General features: G+C 41.0%; 1 protein-coding gene across 1 annotated transcript in view; it reads left to right on the top strand.

The window, feature by feature from the left end:
* BMPER (BMP binding endothelial regulator) overlaps nt 1-24,889 on the top strand; it is a 280,540-nt gene that overhangs the window by 149,085 nt on the left and 106,566 nt on the right. The window contains exons 7-8 of the mRNA XM_075826939.1: nt 2,974-3,073; nt 22,246-22,355. Of these exons, the coding sequence (XP_075683054.1) occupies nt 2,974-3,073; nt 22,246-22,355 (210 nt within the window). The remainder of the gene's footprint in view (nt 1-2,973; nt 3,074-22,245; nt 22,356-24,889) is intronic.

Here is a 24,889-nt window from a genome sequence, read left to right as displayed (position 1 = left end):
CTCCCATGGGCCCAAACGGCAGTTTATCACAACAAATGGGGTATTGCGGCACTCAGAACAAATTGCACAACAGAATGGGGTATTTTGTTTCTTGTGAAAATAAGAAATTTTCAGCCAAAACTACATATTATTTGAAAAAAATAATTTTGTTTTCATTCCCAGCCCAATTCAAATAAGTTCTGTGAAAAAACTATGGGGTCAAAATGGTCACAACACCCATAAATGAATTCCTTGAGGGGTGTAGTTTCCAAAATGGGGTCATTTGTGGTGGGTTTCTATTGCTTTGATACCTCTGGGGCTCTGCAAATGCGACATGGCACCCGAAAACCAATCCAGCAAAATCTGTACTCCAAAGAACACACAGCGCTCCTTTCCTTCTGAGCCCTCCCATGGGCCCAAACGGCAGTTTATCACCACAAATGGGGTATTGCCGCACTCAGGATAAATTGGGCAACAAAATGGAGTATTTTATTTCTTGTGAAAATAAGAATTTTTGAGCTAAAATGACATATTATTGGAAAAAATATATATTTTTTAAATTCCCAGCCCAATTCTAATAAGTTCTGTGAAGAAACTATGGAGTCTAAATGGTCACATTACCCATAAATGAATTCCTTGAGGGGTGTAGTTTCCAAAATGGGGTCACTTCTGGTGGGTTTCCATTGCTTTGATACCTCTGGGGCTCTGCAAATGCGACATGGCACCCGAAAACCAAACCAGCAAAATCTGTACTCCAAAGAACACACAGCGCTCCTTCCCTTCTGAGGCCTCCCATGGGCCCAAACGGCAGTTTATTGCCACAGATGGGGTATTGATGCACTCAGGAGAAATTGGGCAACAAAATTGAGTATTTTGTTCCCTGTGAAAATAAGAAATTTTGGTAAAAAATTACATCTTATTGGAAAAAATGTCATTTTTTTAATGTCACAGCCCAATTGAAATAGGTGCTGTGAAAAAACTGTGTGATCAAAATGCTAACAACAACAACCATAAATGAATTCCTTGAGGGGTGTAGTTTCCAAAATGGGGTCACTTTTGGTGGGTTTCCATTGCTTTGATACCTCTGAGGCTCTGCAAATGCGACATGGCACCCGAAAACCAATCCAACAAAATCTGGACTCCAACAAACATATAGCGCTCCTTTCCTTCTGAGCCCTCCCATGGGCCCAAACGGCAGTTTATCACCACAAATGGGGTATTGCCACACTAAGGACAAATTGGGCAACAAAATGGGGTATTTTGTTCCCTGTGAAAATAAGAAATTTTGATCACAAATGACATTTTATTGGAAAAAATTACATTTTTTTCATTTCAGAGCCCAATTCAAATACGTGCTGTGAAAAAACTGTGCGGTCAAAATGGTAACAACAACCCTAAATGAATTCCTTGAGGGGTGTAGTTTCCAAAATGGGGTCACTATTGGGGGATTCCTACTGTTTTGACACCTCAACACCTCTTCAAACCTGGCATGCTGCCTAAAATATATTCTAATAAAAAAAGAGGACTCAAAATGCACTAGGTTCTTCTTTGCTTCTAGGGCTTGTGTTTTAGTCCACGAGCGCAGTAGGGCCACATGTGGGACATTTCTAAAAACTGCAGAATCTGGACAATACATATTTAGTAGTGTTTCTCTGGTAAAACCTTCTGTGTTACAGAAAAAAATGAATAAAATTGAAATTCAGCAAGAAAAATGAAATTTGCAAATTTCACCTCCACTTCGCTTTAATTCCTGTGAAATGCCTGAAGGGTTAAAAAACTTTCTAACTGCTGTTTTGAATACTTTGAGGGGTCTAGTTTTTAAAATGGGGTGTTTTATCAGGGTTTCTAATACATAGGCCCCACAAAGCCACTTCAGAACTCAAGAGGTACCTTAAAAAAAAGGCTTTTGAAATTTTCTTAAAAATATGAGAAATTGCTGTTTATGTTCTAAGCCTTGTAACGTCCAAGAAAAATAAAAGAATGTTCAAAAAACGATGCCAATCTAAAGTAGGCATATGGTAAATGTGAACTAGTGACTATTGTGGGTGGTATAACCGTCTGTTTTACAAGCAGATGCATTTAAATTCTGAAAAATGCAATTTTTTCAAAATTTTCTCTACATTTTGCAATTTTTCACCAATAAACACTGAATATATCGACCAAATTTTACCACGAACATGAAGCCCAATGTGTCACGAGAAAACAATCTCAGAATCGCTTGGGTAGGTTTAAGCATTCCGACGTTATTACCACATAAAGTGAAATATGTCAGTTTTGAAAAATGGGCTCTGAGCCTTAAGGCCAAAACTAGGCTGCGTCCTTAAGGGGTTAAATCTATCTTATTACAAGCGCTAATAAAGCCATAGTTTCAAAGCTGACATGCATTAGAAACTCACTTATGATTAAAACATGGTTGTTTTTGTCATTCAAGTTGCTAATATACACACAGAGAAAGAGATAGCCCCAAGACACTGTTAGCGCATATTGGTTATTGGTTTAAATATGATCTGATATAAATTATCTTCAAGTTTCTTGATAGACTTTATTATGCAGATTTGATATATTAATTATTATATGTTCTTAGGCTGAAGCTAGCACTGGGATAAGAATCCTAAATAATGAACTTATTTTTTTAATGAAACACTAAGAAAAATATTCGTAGAATTTTTGACCAATAAACAGTGGAATTTTTATGTTACTATGGTATTAAACATTATAGCGTATCACAGTATGTTGACAGAGACTCCTAGACTGTAATCCCCTGTAATAAAAAGTTCATGGAAATTCCTGAGTAATGGTAATAATAGTATTAATTATAATATATATTGCATATTATGTAGATTTTATAACCTTTTTATACCTAAAACTGAGCAAATACTGTTTTCATATATGTATTCAAGAGGGCAGCTGTATATTATGGATTATCACACTGAGCTTTGTTGTTAGGATAGACATGCCGTCTTTCTTTTTCTAATCTCAACTATTTTCCTTTAGGGAGGCAGGACACAGTGCATTAAAGAAGTTTGCCCAATTCTGTCATGCCCCCAGCACCTCAGTCATATTCCCACTGGACAGTGTTGCCCAAAATGCATAGGTGAGTGAATATATTTTTATTTGTTAACATATTTAGATGGTGCTATCACAATTATTTCATCAATAAAAATATCCCTGCTAAATCTGCTTTTGTGCTTAGACATGAGCAGGCGAAATGATTGCATTAGAAATATGGGTTTGCTAATGTTGTATCCAGTAACTATTCATTTTAATTTTATCAACATTGGGCATTACGATATGGAGGCAAAGTTGCCAATTTTCCTTGCAATAAATATTTTAAACTTGTTATAACCTTAAAAAAATTTCCACATTTAAGCAAAGTTCTGCAAAATTTTACAGTTTATATCTACATGAAATGTTAAATGGGGTGTCTCAGAAAGACAACCATTTTCTCCTGGTAAAGTTGCCATTTGCAATACATTTACTGGAGGAAAAAAGAACTATTACATGCCAGCCATTCAAATTAATGTAATACACGAATGGTGCAAGTGAACCAGAGTGAGAGCCACTATTTGTTAGCGGCTCTCTGCTCTGATTTATAGAGGAGGTCCCAAGCTTTGTAGACTTGCAGCACTGAATTCCAGAATTCAAATTTGACCAAGGGTATCTACATGAAGTCTGCATGTTCTCCCTGTGTTTTGCATAGGTTTCCACCCATGCTCCAAAAATATGCTAATCAATTAATTGACCCTAATGTGTGTGTGTTTGTGTGTGCGTGTGCGTGTGCGTGTGAAACAAGGAAAATTAGATTGTGAGCCCCATTGTAATTAAGGACCAATGAGTAATACACATCTCCGTACAGTGTTTTGGAACATATTCAACATATTCCACTCTTCTGGGAAGGTTTTAGGAGTATCCATGGGAATTTTTTGCCCATTCATTCAGAAGAGTACAGAAGGCACAGTCTTGCTGGAACAGAAAATGGCCTTCCCCAAACTGTTCCCACAAAGCTAGCAGCAAATACTTGTCCAAAATTTCTGGGTATGCTGAAGCATTAAGATTTCCCTTTACTGTATCTAAGGGGTCTAGGCCAACCCCTGAAAAACTACCCCAATACATTATCCCTCCTCCACCAAACTTTACAGTTGGCACATTGCAGTCAGGCAGGTAACGTTGTCCTGGCATTCACCAAACACAGACTTGTCCATCAGACTTCCAGATAGCAAAGAGTGATTGATCACTCCACAGAACACGTTTCTACTGCTCCAATGTCCAGTGGCAGCGTACTTTACAAGCCTCCATCTGACGCTTGGCATTGTGTTTGGTGATGTAAGGCTTGCATACAGCTGCTTGACCATGGAAACCCATGCCATAAAGCTCCGGGTGCACAGTTATTGTGCTGTTGCTAATGCCAGAGGTGGTTTTGAACTCTGCAGTTATTGAGTGAGAAGAGTGTTGGTGACCTTTATGCACTATGCGCCTCAGCACTTGGCGACCCCGCTCTGTAACTTTAGAGGGTTTGACACTTCGTCGCTGTGTTTCTGTGGTTCCTAAACGCTTCCACTTTGCAATAATACCACTCACAGTTGATTGTGGAATATCTAGGAGAGAAGAAATTTCATGAACTGACTTGTTAAACTGGTGGCATCCTATTACAGTACCACGCTCGAATTCAGTGAGCTCTTTAGAACGACCCATTTTTTCACAAATGTTTGCTAAGGCAGAATGCATGGCTAGGTGCTTTATTTTATACACCGTGGCAACGAGACTGAATGAATCAACTGAATTCGATGATTAAGAAGAGGTCTTAATACTTTTGTCCATATAGGTTTTGAGTAAGTTTTAATGAAGTCTTACGGTCCATATATGAAAATATTAGGTATTTGCTGGCAATTTACAATTTTGGAATTTGGCTTTCTTTTTTTTATAATTACTTTTATTTGATCCTTGTCGAGTAAAGTGGCGAATAGATCTTAATCACTCTTAAAAGTAAATGTCAATAACTCTGCTAACACTTAAATCATGTTACTATTAGTAGGCAATAGCCCTTCTCGCAATGCACAATAACAAATGTCTGTACTAACATCATCAAACTTTACTGTCTACGAGTCAATGTCAACTCTGTTGCCAAAAAGAATAAATAATTCCTGTGTGATATGATCCTTGTAAACAGAGGAAATATTTACTGTGTGTTGATGAACATTTCTCTCATGTCCGTGTGTTTAGTTTGTCATTTACAAGATGTTAAGTAATACAAATAAAGTTTAGAACTGACACATAATTGCATTCTGAAAAGTTTTTGAATTCTTTTCAAGTTACAAAGAAGAGGAGCAATGACACTACATTAGAGGAATTGGTGGCTGTTTGATATTTTTTTTTATGCATAAGACATAAGACATAAAACCTAATCCTAAATAGGCTTAAATAATATATTTAGTAATATAACGTGTGTTAAATGTTTTACAAGTTTATTATAACTACACAACTTCTGCAATAACTTGGCACCTATAGAAGTCTATGGGGCCCTACTGCTCCTCCGTATGCTTCCAATTCTATACAAAGGAATACGGAGGTATTTTCTACCTACAGCGAAATCCAGCATGTTAACGGAATGTTCAATTGGATGCCGTATTACAGATCTATTCAACCCTAGAAGCATTGCTTCTATGGGGCTAATATTTCCATAGAACGACACTGTATGGCGGTACCATGTGGTGACATATGGAGTGCCTATGACTCCATAGCTTCAATATGCCTAAGAAACATGGGAGACACGGGTCATAGGATACAGCAATATACGTCGCTTAGGTTCTTCCAACTAATTTGTGTAATAAAAAAATGCTGTGATTACGTTATTTTTCAGAGAGTTTTTGTATTGCTTTGTATTCGAGAATTCCCTTTACATAGGTGATTAACCCCTTAACGACATGTCATGTACATGTAAATGACAGCCGTTAAGGGGAAGCATGGAGTGGGCTCACGGGCTGAGCGCGCGCCTTACTCAGCGGATGAAGGCTGTGTAATATAGCCGACACCTCACTGCAATGGGTGGAATCAAAGATCACTTTGATTCCGCCCGTCTAACACCTTAAATGCGACCGCGGAATTTGAATTGTTAGAATCAGGGGGCGGCCCCAATGCGTCGTTGGACCCCAAAGACGCGATCGGGGGTTGCCGGTAGTCGTCATGGCAGCCTGGGGGCCTAATTACAAAATACATTAGTATTGCAGTATATCATGCAAGCAATCCAATGATCGCTGGTTCAAGTCCTCTAGGGGGACAAGTAAAATACAGTTAAATAAAGGTTTTTTTTAATGCTCCAAAAAATAAATATTTTTACCTAAATCAATGTTAAAAAAATAAAAGGTAACATAACTGGTATTGCCGCATCCGTAAAAGTTTGAACTATCACAATATAGTTTTGTTTAACCCGCTCGGTGAACGTTGTAAAAAATAAATAATACTTAAAAAAAAGTATATATATATAACATGCAAATTGCTGTTTTTTGGTCACCTTAGCTATCCAAAAAAGTGGAATAAAAAGTGATCAATAAGTAAATTTTTGTTACTTTGCAAATACTTTTTAGTTTTTTTAAAAAGTGGTAAAACATAAAACAAAACATATAAATTTGGTATTGCCGGAATCATATCAACCTGTCGAATAAGGTGAACATATCGTTTTTACCACTTGATGGACGCCGTAAAAAAAATCCCCCAAAAAATGGCATAATCGCTGTTTTTTGCCCATTTCACCTCACAAATATATTTTTTTCAGCTTCTTAGTACATTATGCGGTACAATAAATGGTGCCATGAAAAGCTACATATTTTCTCGCAAAAAACAAGCTCTCATACGGCTATGTCGACAAAAAAAAAAAAAAGCTTTGGCTTTTGGAATGCGGGGCGGAAAAAACAAAATGAAAAAACTCAAATTGGCCTGGTCTGTAAGGGGTTAATACATTAGTATTTTAGATGGAAAACATGCCTTAGAAAAAAACTCATTGCATTTTAAGAAATATATTATATTTATTTATTATATGGTGCTTTTACGTAGTAAATTATTTTAGGAACCTATACATATATGCTCTCACATATGTATAGGAACAAGTAATATAATAGTCTGCTTTATGTTGTTCCTTTTATCGTGAAATAATACAACTTTATTAAGGAATTTGCTATTTTTAACACAGTAGTTTAGGTTTATCTTTATGTAATTTTTTTTTAATACATAAGAAGTATTATTTTTGTTTACAGAGTATTTATTAACAGAGTAACATGCTATATTGTTTTATATATTTATTTATTTTGTACATGTTTACTGTTCTTAAAGTTAACATAGTTAACTACTTTTAAATCCCTTTTTAGGGAATACTGAGGGCCGGGGTAAGGGGGTTCTTGGTTCGATGAAACGCAGCTCTCTGCTCTGAAGCCCCTTTGGGCCCATTAAAATCACAATGTTCATTAATTCCAACGGTTGCCTGGTAATGATGTAGAGAAAATTAATATTTACATTATGTTTCATGTCGATAATAGCTTATTGTGGAGGGGGGGGGGGTAGCTGGAGGACAACGACTTTACTAAGGGGACCATCGTTTTTGCCAAACCCTTTATGAAAATAATAGCACAGCAAAACATAACTGGCATTACTTTGCTTTATACTTTAAGAGTACTACCCTTTTTTTTTTTTTTTTACAAACTGTGGTCAGATGACTGCGGCCTGTTGGCCTGGAAGAGGTCTGGAAAAGCTGACTTTCATGATAAATTAAACTAGCCAGTTAAAACAACCACTTACATTTTTGCAATACATTCCAAATGGCCAAAATTGTGTTTTCTGCTGAGGTAAACAACAGGGATCCATTACACACTTTGTTTGATGGATTTGTCTCTCGTAACACAGGTCTCCTTGTAGTTGACTTTGAATGGCACTGAATAATAGCCCTCTCTCATGTACATGTATAATAATAATTCATGTGATTTATGATTATGGCTTGATTTTCATGTGGATTGTTTTAAACATGGGGGCAGGAATCCTAACAAAGATGTATATTATAGCCACTCTGTTGTAGGAGAGTGTGGGCCGGGTGGTTGATTCCCATATTCTCCAGCTGCTTTTAAAATAGGTGTTGGATGATTTTGCTCTTAGTCTCTTCTTTATACATCACCCCAGATATATCATGTAGTACTCACCCATACACACAATAATTAACTTATATATTTCTTAAATCTTCTTTCTTCTTTTTTTTGCTATTTTAAGTCAGACATGAATAAAAGTTATTGTAATTTATTCTTGTTTTTTTTGGGTAGAGTGGGGGCGCGGTGGTGAACGCAAAATGTTGTTTCAGAATAAGATATTGCTAGAAGTTCATAAGTAAAACATTTTACTTTTAATTGGTTAAAGCTGTTACCCTGGCTCAGCATCAAGACTTGATGAAAAGAATCTGATGAACTTATCTGTAACAAAGGTCCGTGGATAGACTTCCGTCGGATATTTTGTTAGTCTTGTCTAGAACTGGCCACATAGTGTCTGGTTTTGTTTTTTCAACCGAAGATGACCAGCAGAGTTATCATCTATCTACCTTCCTATCTATTTACAGATGTAACCAACTTTATCTTGATAAACTTGGCTACATCTATCTATCTATCTATCTATCTATCTATCTATCTATCTATCTATCTATCTATCTATCTATCTATCTATCTATCTATCTATCTATCATCTATCTATCTATCTACATCTATCTATCTATCTATCTATCTATCTATCTATCTATCTATCTATCTATCTATCTATCTATCTATCTATCTATCTATCTATCTATCTATCTATCTATCTATCTATCTATCTATCTATCTATCTATCCCTTTTTTAAACATGTTTGACCAGAGGGGTGATGGCAGAATGACACCATAAGTAAGTGGAGGGGGAGCCATCAGTCTTGTCTCCATGCCCTGTAATGGCCAGAAAAGTAAGGCTGGCATCTTTGGACTTGCATTACCCCATCTCTCTATCTGTCTTGCATTACCCCACCACAAGCACAGAGCAATAATGCAAGAAATGTGCACATTTCAAACAGATTGTATGTACACTTTTATGTCTCCCTAAAGTATATACCAAGAGGGACTTTATTAAATGCAATTTTCTTGCATATTTGCATTAATAAGAATGATGTTCATACCAACTATCATGTATATCATGAATACACCCTGACACTGTTACTGTCATCTATGTCTGTATAAAGAGGCAGAGCTGAACAATGCTAGGTACAACCCGATGTTCTTCAGTTGCCAGCTGCATATTCCCCAATAGGTGTTGTAGTTTATATGACATACAATACTCCGTACATTTTAAAGGGTGTGCCCTAGACAGAGCTCCCCTTGTAATAACGGTACAAAAATCATAGTAATAATGGTATTAGTTTTGATTTACCTGTACATGAATGTGAGGGTATGTTCACACGGCAGCCTCCGTTACGTCTGAAATTACGGAGCTGTTTTCAGGAGAAAACAGCTTCGGCATTTCAGACGTAATGGCATGTGCAGGCGTTTTTCGCTGCGTCCATTACAGACGTAATTGGAGCTGTTTTTCCATGGAGTCAAGGGAAAACGGCTCCAATTACGTCTCAAGAAGTGACAGCCACTTTTTTACGACTGTTGGCACAGTCGGCACAAAATGACTGTCGGCACAGAACATCGTAAAGCCCATTCAAATGAATGGGCAGATGTTTGCTGCCGCTTTGGAGCCGTATTTTCGGACGTAATTCGGGGCTAAAATGCCCGAATTATGTCCGTAAATAGGGTGTGTGAACATACCCTTACACTGACAGACCCATTCACTCCTTTATTGGAACCATGTAGTCAGTAGTCTGGTGTAAACCTTATAAAGTTACATTTACCAAACTGCCTGATTTTGATCATATAACATACTATTCATTTGGGTTCATACATCTGGTGATATTGGACAATTTGCTTATTATGACTTGTGATACTTTTTAATGTGTGTACAAAGCATACATATATTAGTATAGTTTCCTTACACTTTATCACAGTATTTCTGCTTCAGTACTATATCCAATATTGGTGACATTTCAGTTTATCCTCATGTTTAAAAAAAAAAACAACAACTAAGTATTCATATTTTCTTATCTGTAAAGATATATTCTTCAAATTTTTTTTTAAGCAATTGATGAAATAAAGTTTCCTTATTTTGGTCTGGAAATACTGATCGCCTCCCAAAGGAATTAATTTATCGGTTTTATTTTTAGACAGTGTAATACTCGTAAATATTCTTTAGGGTACATTCACCTGTCTGTATTTTTGGCCTGTCTTACTGTATATTCCTTGCCAAAAATGAAGCAGATCCCACCATAGGAAAGTAGGAGAATATGCACTTTTTATAAAGTGGGAATGGATGCATGAATTGGAATGGCGGTGCAGATCTTTGCACACCTGATCATTCAACTTGATCTCCCGATCAAGTACAGGACCCTAATGCCTGTCTATCAGGTTTTGAGTTGAATGGTATTATTGATGCTGGGTGTGACAGGGTCTTGACCATGCTGTTCATCTAAAAGAACTGTACGATGTGTACATGCTCTCACTAGTAAAATATGTACATCTGTGCAATTGAAAATCAAATCTACCAGGTGTCCAGTTTTTGCAGCATATCATTTTATGACCTCTTCCTCTGTCTATCCCTTCCTGCTTTGAAATCATCAGTCTGTTAAATATGGCAGCTCTACTGGGTAGAAATACAAAGTTAATGACCCCTGATACCTCAACAGACTACAACGGAAGAAGTACAGAGGTGTCTAGCAGGGAGTTTTCTCCAACTGTGTTCCCTTTAATAAGCGGAATGCACTTTTTGCTGTGCATTAGATGCTATGGTGCGGTATGGCATGTAAGAAACTCACATGTGGTCTCCCCATTGCATTTTCTAAAGTCAGCAGACCCTTAAAAAGGAATAGCACAACCAGCTCTGAGTAAATGGGAACTCATAAATTTTCATTTACACACACGTGGAACATCTGGTCACTATGTTTAAAAAAAAATGATCAATAGTTGCTGCAAATGCCAATACAAAAGGGCTCATATACAGGGCAGTATTCTGACTCTGTACAAGCCGGCACACATAGAAGTTTATCTCACACTACTTTATCTCTTCATTCCTCCGATTTCATAAGGAGTCATACATCGTTTTTTGTGTCGGATTTATGAGAACTATAACAATGCTTCTCTGCTGAGCATATTTCTGTAATATGGGGCATTATCAGGGCACCATATGGTGGCACGCAAATTGCATATGGCTCTATGTACACGACACTGCTGAGTTTGTCTCACCCCTAAGGCTCAATACACTCTAGAATTATATCCAGCCAACCCCTTTATTAAAGAGGCTCTGTCACCACATTATAAGTGGCCTATCTTGTACATGATGTGATCGGCGCTGTGATGTAGATTACAGCAGTGTCTTTATTTGGAAAAACTATCTATTTTCACCAAGTTATGACCTATTTTAGATTTATGCTAATTACTTTTTTAATAGACAACTGGGCGTGTTTTTACTTTTGACCAAGTGGGCGTTGTGGAGAGAAGTGCATGACGCTGACCAATCAGTGACCAATCAGCATCATACACTTCTCTCCATTCATATACTCTGCACATACTGACCCTGCGTTGTTCACTATGTGCAGTCACATACACACACATTAACGTTACTGAAGTGTCCTGACAGTGAATAGACATCACTTCCAGCCAGGACGCAATGTCTATTCACACTCCCGACACTTCGGTAACGTTTGTGTGTGACAGCACAGCAAGAGTAATCTCACGAGATCTCGCTGTAAATAACATCACAGCATGATGTAATGATGGGGGTAGGGAAACAGATACGTTAGCCCTAATCTACCCGCCACTCAGTCCCTGCCTACTTGCAACAACCCGCCCTAGGCGACGGGGTACAACTGGGCGACTGTCCCTACGCTCAATAAGTGCACGACAGACAAACAGACAAGGGTACACAGAAGCAAAGGGAAATGGGGCAGTTGCCCACGGCAACACCGTGAACAACAAGAGTGGTGAACGAGCCGAGTCAAACCAGGAGTGTACGAGGTACAAAACGCAGAGCAGGAGAGTAGTGAACAAGCCGAGTCAAACCAGGAGTGTACGAGGTACCAAACGCAGAGCAGGAAAGTAGTCAGTAAGCCAGGGTCATATGAAGCAGGGTCAAATAGTACAGAAGCTGCAGCAGGGCTAGGAAACCAAACAGAAGAATCACAAGCAAGGAGGAACAGGAAAGGCAGGTATAAATAGACAGAGGGCGGGTGCTAGCTCCGTCTGGCCAGGCTGTGATAGGCTATCCCACTCCTAAGCCTGCCATCCTGAGTGGTGGACGATGGAGTCAGTCTCACAGACATAGAAGCAGGTGCAGACTAATTACCTATGGGCGTATACACAGAAGCTGTGCCTGGCAGATCCTTAACAGTACCCCCCCCTTTTATGAGGGGCCACCGGACCCTTTCTAGATGGACCTGGTTTATTGGGGAAACGAAGGTGGAACCTCCTGAACAATACCCCAGCGTGAACATCCCGGGCGGGTACCCAAGTACTCTCCTCCGGCCCGTATCCTCTCCAATGGACCAGGTACTGGAGGGAGCCTTGGACCATCTTGCTGTCCACAATCTTGGCCACCTCGAATTCTACCCCTTCAGGGGTGAGAACGGGGACAGGAGGTTTCCTCGAGGGAGCCAAGGACGGGGAGCAGCGTTTAAGGAGGGAGGCATGAAACACGTCGTGTACTCGAAAAGATGGGGGCAACTCCAGTCGGAAGGAGACAGGATTGAGGACTTCAATGACCTTGTACGGCCCTATAAACCGGGGAGCAAACTTCTTGGACGGGACTTTAAGGCGCAAGTTCTTAGACGTTAGCCACACCAGATCCCCGACCATAAACAAGGGGTTAGCAGAACGTCTTCTATCTGCCTGAGTTTTTTGTATGCTCTGGGACGCCTCTAGGTTCTTCTGAACCTGGGCCCAGACTGTGCACAGTTCCCGATGAACGACCTCTACCTCGGGATTGTTGGAACTACCAGGTGAAACGGAGGAGAACCGTGGATTAAACCCAAAATTACAGAAAAAGGGGGAGACCCCTGACGAGTTACTGACCCGGTTATTAAGGGAAAATTCGGCGAGGGGAATGAATGAGACCCAATCATATTGACAGTCAGAGATAAAACACCTTAAATATTGTTCTAGAGACTGATTAGTCCTCTCAGTTTGGCCATTAGTTTCAGAATGGAAGGCAGAGGAGAAGGACAGATCAATCTCCAACTTTTTACAGAAGACTCTCCAAAACAAAGAAACAAATTGTACCCCTCTGTCAGAAACAATATTGACAGGGCCCCATGGAGACGCAGGATGTGTTTGACAAACAAGGTAGCTAACGTCTTAGCATTGGGTAGTTTCCTGAGGGGCACAAAGTGGCACATCTTACTGAAGCGGTCTACTACAACCCACACCACCGACTTGCCTTGAGATGGAGGCAAATCGGTGATAAAATCCATGGAGATATGGGTCCAAGGTCTCTGGGGAATGGGCAAAGAACGTAGTAAGCCCGCTGGTCGGGACCTGGGAGTCTTGGACCTTGCACAAACCTCACAAGCGGCGACGTAGGCCTTAACGTCTTTAGGCAACCCAGGCCACCAATAGTTTCTGGCAATGAGGTGCTTGGTACCCAGGATGCCTGGATGGCCAGATAGTGCGGAGTCATGATTTTCCCTAAGTACCCTTAGCCGGAATTGTAGGGGAACAAACAGCTTGTTCTCAGGAAGGTTCCTGGGAATTGAACCTTGATCAGCAGCAATATCAGAGACTAAATCAGAATCAATAGAGGAAATGATTATACCTGGAGGCAAAATACAAGCAGGATCTTCCTCCGAAGGAGGGCTGGCCATGAAGCTACGCGACAGTGCATCAGCCTTAATATTTTTAGACCCAGCCCTATAGGTAACCAAAAAGTTGAATCTGGTAAAAAATAACGCCCATCGAGCTTGTCTCGGGTTTAGCCTCCGGGCAGATTCTAGGAAAACCAAATTCTTGTGGTCGGTAAGGACCGTTACCTGGTGCCTAGCCCCCTCCAGGAAGTGGCGCCACTCTTCAAATGCCCATTTAATGGCTAAGAGTTCGCGGTTGCCAATATCATAGTTACTCTCAGTGGGCGAAAAACTTCCTGGAGAAGTAGGCACAGGGACGGAGATGGGTGAGGGAACTGGTACCCTGGGACAAGACAGCCCCCACTCCCACCTCGGACGCGTCAACCTCCACGACAAATGGCTCCATTCGGTTGGGCTGAACCAGCACCGGGGCCGAGATAAAGCACTTCTTAAGGACCTCAAAAGCCTGGACAGCCTCAGGAGGCCAGTGGAGGAGATCAGCACCTTTGCGAGTGAGGTCCGTAAGAGGCTTAGCGATGACCGAGAAGTTAGCAATAAATCTCCTGTAATAATTAGCGAACCCCAAGAAGCACTGTAACGCCTTCAGGGAGGCAGGTTGGACTCATTCCGCCACAGCCTGGACCTTGGCGGGGTCCATGCGGAATTCATGTGGAGTGAGGATTTGACCCAAAAATGGTATCTCCTGCACCCCAAACACACATTGTTCGGTCTTCGCAAACAGTTTGTTTTCCCGAAGGACCTGGAGCACGTTCCTGACATGCTCAATGTGGGAGGACCAGTCCTTGGAAAACACAAGTATGTCATCAAGTTACACTACAAGAAATACCCCCAGGTAATCTCTTAAAATCTCATTTATGAAATTCTGGAAGACCGCGGGAGCATTACACAACCCAAACGGCATGACGAGGTATTCGAAATGACCTTCGGGCGTGTTAAACGCAGTCTTCCACTCATCCCCCTCTTTGATGCGGATAAGGTTATACGCCCCCCGTAGATAAAACTTAGAGAACCATTGGGCCCCCTGAACCTGATTAAAGAGATCAGGAATCAAAGGAAGGGGATACTGGTTCCTTACAGTGACCTTATTCAAGTTACGGTAGTCAATGCATGGCCTAAGACCACCATCCTTCTTCCCTACGAAGAAGAAGCCAGCACCTACCGGAGAAGTAGAGGGGCGAATGTAACCCTTGGCCAGGCATTCCTGAATATACTCTCTCATGGCTTCACGTTCGGGACAAGAGAGATTACATATCCTACCCTTAGGGAGCTTAGCTCCTGGTACCAAATCGATGGCGCAATCGTATTCTCTATGAGGAGGTAACACCTCGGAGGCCTCCTTAGAGAAAACATCAGCGAAGTCCTGCACAAACTCAGGTAGCGTGTTCACCACCTCAGGGTAGAAATAGAATTAACAGCAAAACTTGACGTCAAGCATTCATTACCCCATTTGGTAAGCTCCCCAGTATTCCAGTCAAACGTGGGATTATGCAACTGCAACCAGGGAAGGCCTAAAACCAAATCGGACGATAATCCCTGCATCAACAGTACAGAGCACTGCTCCAAATGCATGGAGCCAACAAGGAGTTCAAAAACAGGGGTATGCTGTGTAAAATAACCATTAGCAAGAGGAGTGGAGTCGATACCCACTACCGGGACAGGTTTAAGCAAATCAAACAAAGGCATAGCTAGAGACATAGCAAATTCCACAGACATGATATTAGCAGAAGACCCTGAATCCACGAAGGCACTGCCGGTAGCAGACCTACCACCAAAAGAGACCTGAAAGGGAAGCAAGATTTTATTACGTTTCATATTTACGCGAAATACCTGTGCGCCCAAGTGACCTCCCCGATGATCACTTAGGCGCGGAAGTTTTCCGGCTGCTTATTCTTACGCCTAGGACAGGTGTTCACTTGATGCTTGTCATCCCCACAATAGAAGCAGAGACCATTCTTCCTGCGGAACTCTCTATGTTGTCGGGGGGACACGGAGGCCCCGAGTTGCATAGGTACCTCCGAGTCTTCCGTGGAAGAGCGAAGCAACGGAACCTCGGGAGGCATCATGGGGGAGTCAGAGGGGAAAACACAAAAACGTTCCAGTTGTCGTTCCCTGAGACGTCGGTCAAGTCGTACCGCTAAAGCCATAACCTGGTCTAGGGAGTCAGAAGAGGGATAACTAACTAGCAGGTCTTTCAGGGCGTTCGACAGACCCAACCTAAACTGGCACCTTAAGGCAGGGTCATTCCACCGAGAAGCTACGCACCACTTCCTAAAGTCAGAACAATACTCCTCCACAGGTCTCTTACCCTGACGTAAGGTCACCAGCTTACTCTCGGCAAAGTCCTGTCAGTCTCGTCATAAATGAGTCAGAGAGCAGAAAATAAAAGATCAACGGAGGAAAGTTCAGGGGCGTCAGGGGCCAAGGAGAAGGCCCATTTTTGGGGCCCTTCCTGGAGCCGGGACATAATTATACCCACCCGCTGGCTCTCAGAACCTGAGGAGTGGGGCTTTAAGCGAAAATAGAGCCTACAACTCTCCTGAAAGGAGAAAAAAGTCTTCCGGTCCCCTGAGAACCGGTAAGGCAACTTGAGGTGGGGTTCAAGAGGTGAGGTGAGGGACACTACCATGGTACCATGAGGCTGGTTGACCCTCTGAGCCAGGGCCTGGACCTGTAGGGAGGGACCCTGCATTTGCTGAGCCAGGGTCTCAAGGGAGTCCATAGTAGTGTGAAGGACCAGGGTAGACTAGGTAAAGGGCTTGTGATTATGTAATGATGGGGGTAGGGAAACAGACACGTGAGCCCTAATCTACCCGCCACTCAGTCCCTGCCTACTTGCAACGACCCGCCCTAGGCGACGGGGTACATCTGGGCGACGGTCCCTACGCTCAATAAGTACACGACAGACAAACAGACAAGGGTACACAGAAGCAAAGGGAAATGGGGCAGTTGCCCACGGCAAAACCGTGAGCAACAAGAGTGGTGAACGAGCCGAGTCAAACCAGGAGTGTACGAGGTACAAAACGCAGAGCAGGAGAGTAGTGAACAAGTCGAGTCAAACCAGGAGTGTACGAGGTACCAAACGCAGAGCAGGAAAGTAGTCAGTAAGCCAGGGTCATATGAAGCAGGGTCAAATAGTACAGAAGCTGCAGCAGGGCTAGGAAACCAAACAGAAGAATCACAAGCAAGGAGGAGCAGGAAAGGCAGGTATAAATAGACAGAGGGCGGGAGCTAGCTCCGTCTGGTCAGGCTGTGATAGACTCTCCCACTCCTAAGCCTGCCATCCTGAGTGGTGGAAGATGGAGTCAGTCTCACAGACACAGAAACAGGTGCAGACTGATTACCTATGGACGTATACACAGAAGCTGTGCCTGGCAGATCCTTAACACATGATCTCGATATGCTGTGTAGGTAAGTCACACACAAAGGTTATTGGTTACATGATTGGTCAGCGTCATACACTTCTCTCCACAACGCCCACTTGGTCAAAAGTAAAACACGCCCAGTTGTCTATTAAGAAAGTCATTAGCATAAATCTAAAATAGGTCATTACTTGGTGAAAATAGATTGTTTTTCTAAATAAAAAACACTGCTGTAATCTACATTACCTCACCGATCACATCATGTACAAGATATGCCACTTATAATGTGGTGATAGAGCCTCTTTAACCCCTTCCCGCTCCTTGACGTACTATTACGTCATGGCAGCTGTATCGTTCGCGCTCCATGCCGTAATAGTACGTCTCGGGAGTAACGGCCGTTTCGGCCGTCCTCCCGACACATACAGGAGCTGTGACACTGCTGTCTTGTTCAGCAGCTGTCACAGCTCCTACAGCGGGGACCGATCGCTGTGTCCCCGCTGATTAACCCCTTAAAAGCCGCGTTCTATAGAGATCGCGGCTTTTTAGGGGTTAAGCTGCCATCGCCGGCCTGCTACGCGATAGCGGCCAGCGATGGTGACTATGGCAACCGGACACCAAACAATGGCGTCCGGCGATGCCATAGACGGAAGCCTAGTGGGTCCTGACAACGTCAGGACCCACTATGCTTGCTGTCAGTGAGTAGCTGACAGTTCTAATACACTGCACTACGCATGTAGTGCAGTGTATTAGAATAGCGATCAGGGCCTCCTGCCCTCATGTCCCCTAGTGGGACAAAGTAATAAAGTAAAAAAAAAGTTAAAAAAAGATGTGTAAAAATAAGAAAATAAAAGTTTTAAAAGTAATAAAAGTAAAAGTCCCACTTTTTCCCTTATCAGTCCTTTATTATTAATAAAAATATATAAACAAACAAATAAACTATACATAATTGGTATCGCCGCGTCCGTAACGGCCTGAGCTACAAAATTATTTTGTTATTTATCCCGCACGGTGAACGCCGTAAAAAAAAATATTAATAAACCGTACCACAATCACAATTGTTTGGTCACTTCACCTCCCAAAAAATGGAATAAAAAGAGATCAAAAAGTCGCATGTACCTAAAAATGGTACTGATGGAAAATACAGTTCGTTACGCAAAAAATAAGTCCTCGCACGCCTTTATTGATTGAAAAATAAAAACGTTCTGGCTCTTAGAATAAGGTAACACAAAAAGTGAATGATTGTTTACAAAACGTATTTTATTGTGCAAACGCCATAAGACATAAAAAAAAACTAAACATCTGGTATCGCCGTAATCGTATCGCCCCGCAGAATAAAGTGAATATGTCATTTATAGCGCACGGTGAACGCTGTAAAAAAAAAAGTATACAAAAACAATAGTAGAATTGCTGTTTATTAGTCACCACGCCACCTAAAAATGGAATAAAAACTGATCGAAAAGCCGCATGCACCCCATGAAAACTACAATGGATTCCTCAAGGGGTCTAGTTTCCAAATTGGGGTCACTTTTGGGGGGTTTCCAATGTTTTGGCACCACAAGACCTCTTCAAACCGGACATGGTGCCTAATAAAAAAGAGGGCTCAAAATCCGCTAGGTGCTCCTTTGCTTCGGAGGCCGGTGCTTCAGTCCATTACCGCCCGAGGGCCACATGTGGGATATTTCTCTAAACTGCAGAATCTGGGCAATAAGTATTGAGTTGCGTTTCTCTGATAAATCCTTTTGTGTTATAAAAAAAATGGTATAAAAAGAGTAAATTTCACCTCTACTTTGCTCTAAATTTCTGTGAAACACCTAAAGGGTTCATAAACTTTCTAAATGCTGTTGTGAATACTTTGAGGGGTCTAGTTTCTAAAATGGGGTGTTTGATAGGGGTTTCTAATATATGGGCCCCTCAAAGCAACTTCAGAAATGAACTGGAACCTAAAAAAATAAATAAATGAGGCAATACTTCGCTTCTTACATTATACTGATAATGAGCCGTGCCCACCCCGAGATGACCCCAGTTTTGACCGTTTGTATAAACGGAGACCCCTATTAGACCGTTCCAGTGCCCGGTTTTCCCAAGCATACACCCCCGAGAAGTGTTTTTCTATTGATGAGTCCCTGGTACATTTTAAAGGGAGGGTTCAATTCCGCCAGTACCTGCCGGGTAAGAGGGCAAGGTATGGCGTGAAGATGTATAAGCTGCGAGAGTGCCTCAGGGTATACCTACAGGTTTAGGATATATGAAGGAAAGGCCACCCCCAAACCAGACTGCATCCTGGACTACAATAGGTACATGGGAGGGATGGACTTGTCAAATCAAGTCCTGAAGCCCTACAGCGCCATGCGGTGTGGTATAAGAAGCTGGCCGGGCACATCATACAGATGGCTTTGTACAATGCGTACGTGCTACGTCGATGTGCAGGCCAGAGGGGAACTTTCCTGGAATTTCAAGATCTAATCTTTAGGGACCAGGAAGGGGGGGCACCCAGTACTTCTGGAAGTGAGGCCACACGCATCGTACCAGGGCAACACTTTCCAGGAGAAGGTCCCCAAACCGGTGGAAAGGGAAAGAGTCAAAAGAGGTGCAGAGTCTGCTATAAGAGGGGGATAAGGAAGAACACAATATACCAATGTGACACGTGTCCCGAAAAACCAGGGCTCTGTATAAAAGATTGTTTTAAAATGTATCATACATCCCTTGATTTTTAATTTACCCTGATGCACTCCGCACAGCTTACCCCCTCATCTTTCCCTTCTGAGCCCTGCTGTGTGCCCAGGCAGCTGATAACAGCCACATGTAGGGTATTGCCGTACCCAGGAGAACCCACATTACAATTTAAGGGGTGTATATCTCCGGTGGCGCATGCTGGGCACACTATATTGGACACTGAAATGGCATATACATATATAAAATTGCAAATCTCACACTGCACCATCTGCTGCGCATTATCTTTTACACAGTACCTGTGGGGTCAAAATGCTCACTACACCTCTAGATGAATGTCTTAAGGGGTGTAGTTTTTAAAATGGGGTCACTTCTCGGGGGTTTCAACTGTACTGGTACCTCAGGGGCTTCTGCACACATGACTTAGCACCAGTAGGCCAAATGGTGGTCCTTTCCTTCTGAGCCCTCCCATGGGCCCAAAGGGCAGTTTATCACCACAAATGGGGTATTGCCGCACTAAGGACAAATTGGGCAACAAAATGGGGTATGTTGTTCCTTGTGAAAATAAGAAATTTTGATCAAAAATGACATCTTATTGGAAAAAATATAATTTTTTTCATTTCACAGCCCAATTCAAATAGGTGCTGTGAAAAAACTGTGCGGTCAAAATGATAACAAAAACCATAAATGAATTCCTTGAGGGGTGTAGTTTCCAAAATGGGGTCACTTCTGGTGGGTTTCCATTGCTTTGATACCTCTGGGGCTCTGCAAATGCAACATGGCACCCGAAAACCAATCCAGCAAAATCTGGACTCCAACAAACACATAGCGCTCCTTTCCGTCTGAGCCCTCCCATGGGCCCAAACGGCAGTTTATCACCACAAATGGGGTATTGCCGCACTAAGGACAAATTGGGCAACAAAATGGGGTATGTTGTTCCCTGTGAAAATAAGAAAATTTTATCAAAAATGACATCTTATTGGAAAAAATATAATTTTTTTCATTTCACAGCCCAATTCAAATAGGTGCTGTGAAAAAACTGTGCGGTCAAAATGATAACAAAAACCATAAATGAATTCCTTGAGGGGTGTAATTTCCAAAATGGGGTTACTTCTGGTGGGTTTCCATTGTTTTGATACCTCAACGCCTCTTCAAACCTGGCATGCTGCCTAAAATATATTCTAATAAAAAAGAGGCCTCAAAATGCACTAGGTGCTTCTTTGCTTCTAGGGCTTGTGTTTTAGTCCACGAGCGCAGTAGGGCCACATGTGGGACATTTCTAAAAACTGCAGAATCTGGACAATACATATTTAGTAGTGTTTCTCTGGTAAAACCTTCTCTGTTACTAAAAAAAAATTGAATAAAATTGAAATTCAGCAGAAAAAATGAAATTTGCAAATTTCATTTCCACTTTGCTTTAATTCCTGTGAAATGCCTGAAGGGTTAAAAAACTTTCTATATGCTGTTTTGAATACTTTGAGGGGTCTAGTTTTTAAAATGGGGTGTTTTATGGGGGTTTCTAATACATAGGCCCCTCAAATCCACTTCAGAACTGAAGTGGCACCTTCAAAAAAAGGCTTTTGAAATTTTCTTAAGAATATGAGAAATTTCTGTTTATGTTCTAAGCCTTGTAACGTCCAAGAAAAATAAAATAATGTTCAAAAAACGATGCCAATCTAAAGTAGACATATGGGAAATGTGAACTAGTAACTATTTTGGGTGGTATAACCGTCTGTTTTTCAAGCAGATGCATTTAAATTCTAAAAAATGCTATTTTTTGTAAATTTTCTCTAAATTTTGCAATTTTTCACAAATAAAGACTGAATATATCGACCAAATTTTACCACGAACATGAAGCCCAAAGTGTCACGAGAAAACAATCTCAGAATCGCTTGGATAGGTTTAAGCATTCCGACGTTATTACCACATAAAGTGAAATATGTCAGATTTGAAAAATGGGCTCTGAGCCTTAAGGCCCAAACTAGGCTGCGTCCTTAAGGGGTTAAGAAGAGAAAGAAATAGATCCTACCAGTCAAGAAGGAAAGATTTCCCATGTAACATTTTCCTTCCTACGTCTATTGGGTGTCCATCTCATAAAATAGAAGGAAGGACTGGTCCAATGATGATATGAATTTAGACCGTACAAACATTGAAATAAATTCCCCCCCCCCAAAAAATAATATATATATTTTTTCTTTGAAGTTTCAAGTGGGTCACATTTTTATAGTTTTAGAAAAGCTTTTTGATATGGTTACAGTTATTTACAATGCCATGTATTTTATTGCCTCATCTTAGGCCAAAGAAAAGTGTTTGACCTGCCTTCTGGCAGTTGCCTATTTCGAAGTGACGTCTACGACAATCATTCCAGTTTTATGTATGACAGCTGTACGACATGCACCTGCAGGGTAAGTAATGCACCTGCAGCCAAATATGAGCTTTCATTTTGGATGCCTTTTCCTTGTATGTGTCACTTGTCCAGATATAGCTAAAGCCAAAACTGTGGGAGACAAAACTCTAGGTGGAACCGAGGAATCTAGTGGCATATTATCATAAATACAAAAATTTATTTTTAAAAAGAAAGAGTTTTTCCACATAATATTATACAGTAAAATCCCTTCAATCCAGCGTCTGATGATCCCTAAAGTCTAATATTCCAACACTGGCTTACAGTACAGAGCTGCAATATAATGCAGAATTTCACAAGACCTGAAACCCAAGACTGAACTGGGATATCTTATAGAAAGTTCCTCTGATTAAGGGCTTATGCACACAGACATATTATGGCTTTGTGCAAGCTCAGAGATGCATGGAGCCATAATAAAGCAATTATAGACGTCTAAGGTGTCCTACTGCACCTCCATATGGCTTTGATTTCAAAAGTGATACAGAGGTTTTATTTGTAGGATTCATACAGAATCCAAGAGAAAAAAAACACATTCGACTGTTGTATTGGATGCCGTAATATGGAGGTATTGTCCGTTTTGAAGGAATGATTATAGGGAAGAATATCTCTGTAATACAGTGCCGAATTGCGAGCACAAAATGGGGGCACAAAGTGTGTCTAAGGCTCCATAATACAAAACCGTATAGTAACTGAGTGCTACCGCACAGGCTATGTGTACGCTAAGTCATAAAAATATTGTGTTAACAATTACTATGGAATTTCTTTCTGAAGTTCCTCTACCTTTATAACTGAGTTTTATATGCTTTTCCATAACTGTTAAATAATATGTAGAATATCTGATTATTCAGCACCTATCATATAATCTTGCTGTTTTTGGTATTTGCTAAAAGCAACAAAGGGGTTGTCTCATGAAGACAAAACCCTGTCGATATGCCCTATTAGTGCATATGAATATTATAGATGGTGTTCACTCTATGAACCAGAACGGGGAGCCGATCGGTAAAAATTACATGGACAGGAGAGATATCACACCCCTATATAAATATCAGACCGCCTAAATATATTCAGACCCACTATACTAATTTAAGATCTTAGACTATGTCCCTATTAATATAAAATCCCAGACTAGACCCCCTAAATATATTCAGACCTCTAAGTTAATTTAGAAAACGTAATAATAAAGAAAAAATATTCAGACTCCAGACCAGCTGATATATTTACCCTCCTCGCTCCCGTATCTTGTTTATTTCTGGCTGCTGTTGCACTGGGTCCTGACGACATCCTGCTAAAAAAGAGGCGAGAGTGAGGAAGGTAAGTATATTGGTACATTTTTTCATTTTATTGGATTTTCTTTTATTTTGGTACCATAGTTACTCATTGGGCTCTATTTCTTAAAACTATCCAACAGAAAACTGGTCATGTTGCCTATAGCAAGCAGTCACGGTGCAGTTTTCAGTTCTTAAACTACTCTGGAAAATGAAAGCTGCATCGTGATTGGTTGCTATGGGCATCAAGGTCAACTTTTCTGCTAGACTGTTTTGATAAAAGGCATATGAGATTAACATGTTAGTGCTAAGTTCATCACTGTATGTGAAGTACAGGTAATAATTTCCTGAAACAAAAAAAATATAAATAATGATACCAACATGTTCATATAGCGTTTTTGTGCTACGTTCGGGGCGTGAACTGATAAAGCTACTGACACATACACCGAAAACATTTATAAGGCCCCATTTACAAGACACATGCCAAAACAGTGTCCTTTTGGCACACATTTAGAGGCTATGCGCTGGTATACCCTTTTTTTAAACTGTACTAAACAGCGTAGATAACTATGCCCTTTCAGTGCAGAGGCAACCTGAAAATATATATATATTTCTTTTGTATGGGATCCCGTTGGTGACGTATGCCACTATATGATATACAGTGGCATATATTGGGGCTTTACATCCGGCGCATAGATTTTTCAGGCATATGCTCCAAACATAAAGTCGGAACTTAATGTGGGCAAACCCTAACTTTTTTAAAGTGCGATTGAATAGATGCTGAGCTCCATATGGTGTTCTCTCGTAATTTCCTACTCACCCAGGGATAGAACAGACCTATTTAGGAAATGATCTTGGGGGAACAGCCGTCAGCTGGGGCTTTCAACAGCATGTGCTCCTAGTCAAGTATCAAACTACAGGAATAAAATCATTTCATCCCCAGCGGGCTTGTGTCATTGTATAACCCAAATTATAACTTATGAATAAGGGCCTTTTTTCAGATTGCTTAAAGCAGAAGTAACAGATTATCCCATTAAAGTCTGTGGTGTATTCTCATTGCTAATTATCTAGTGTAATTTATACAGGATATGAGTAAGAATATTTACTCTTGTGGGAACAAGAAAGCTGTCCACTTGTAAGATTCTGACTGTTGGAAAAACGAAGCGATAATAATGCCACAGACTAAAATATATTTAGATAGGACATTGGGAAAGATTTATAAAAACTAGTGCAATGGAAAAGTGGAGTAGTTGCCCATAGCAATCAATCA

The sequence above is a fragment of the Rhinoderma darwinii genome, chromosome 5, assembly GCF_050947455.1.
Source record: "Rhinoderma darwinii isolate aRhiDar2 chromosome 5, aRhiDar2.hap1, whole genome shotgun sequence".
NCBI classification, from domain to species: Eukaryota; Metazoa; Chordata; class Amphibia; order Anura; family Rhinodermatidae; genus Rhinoderma; species Rhinoderma darwinii.
The sequence above is the reverse complement of the archived record's forward strand: the minus strand, read 5'-3'. Positions and strand labels throughout refer to the sequence as shown.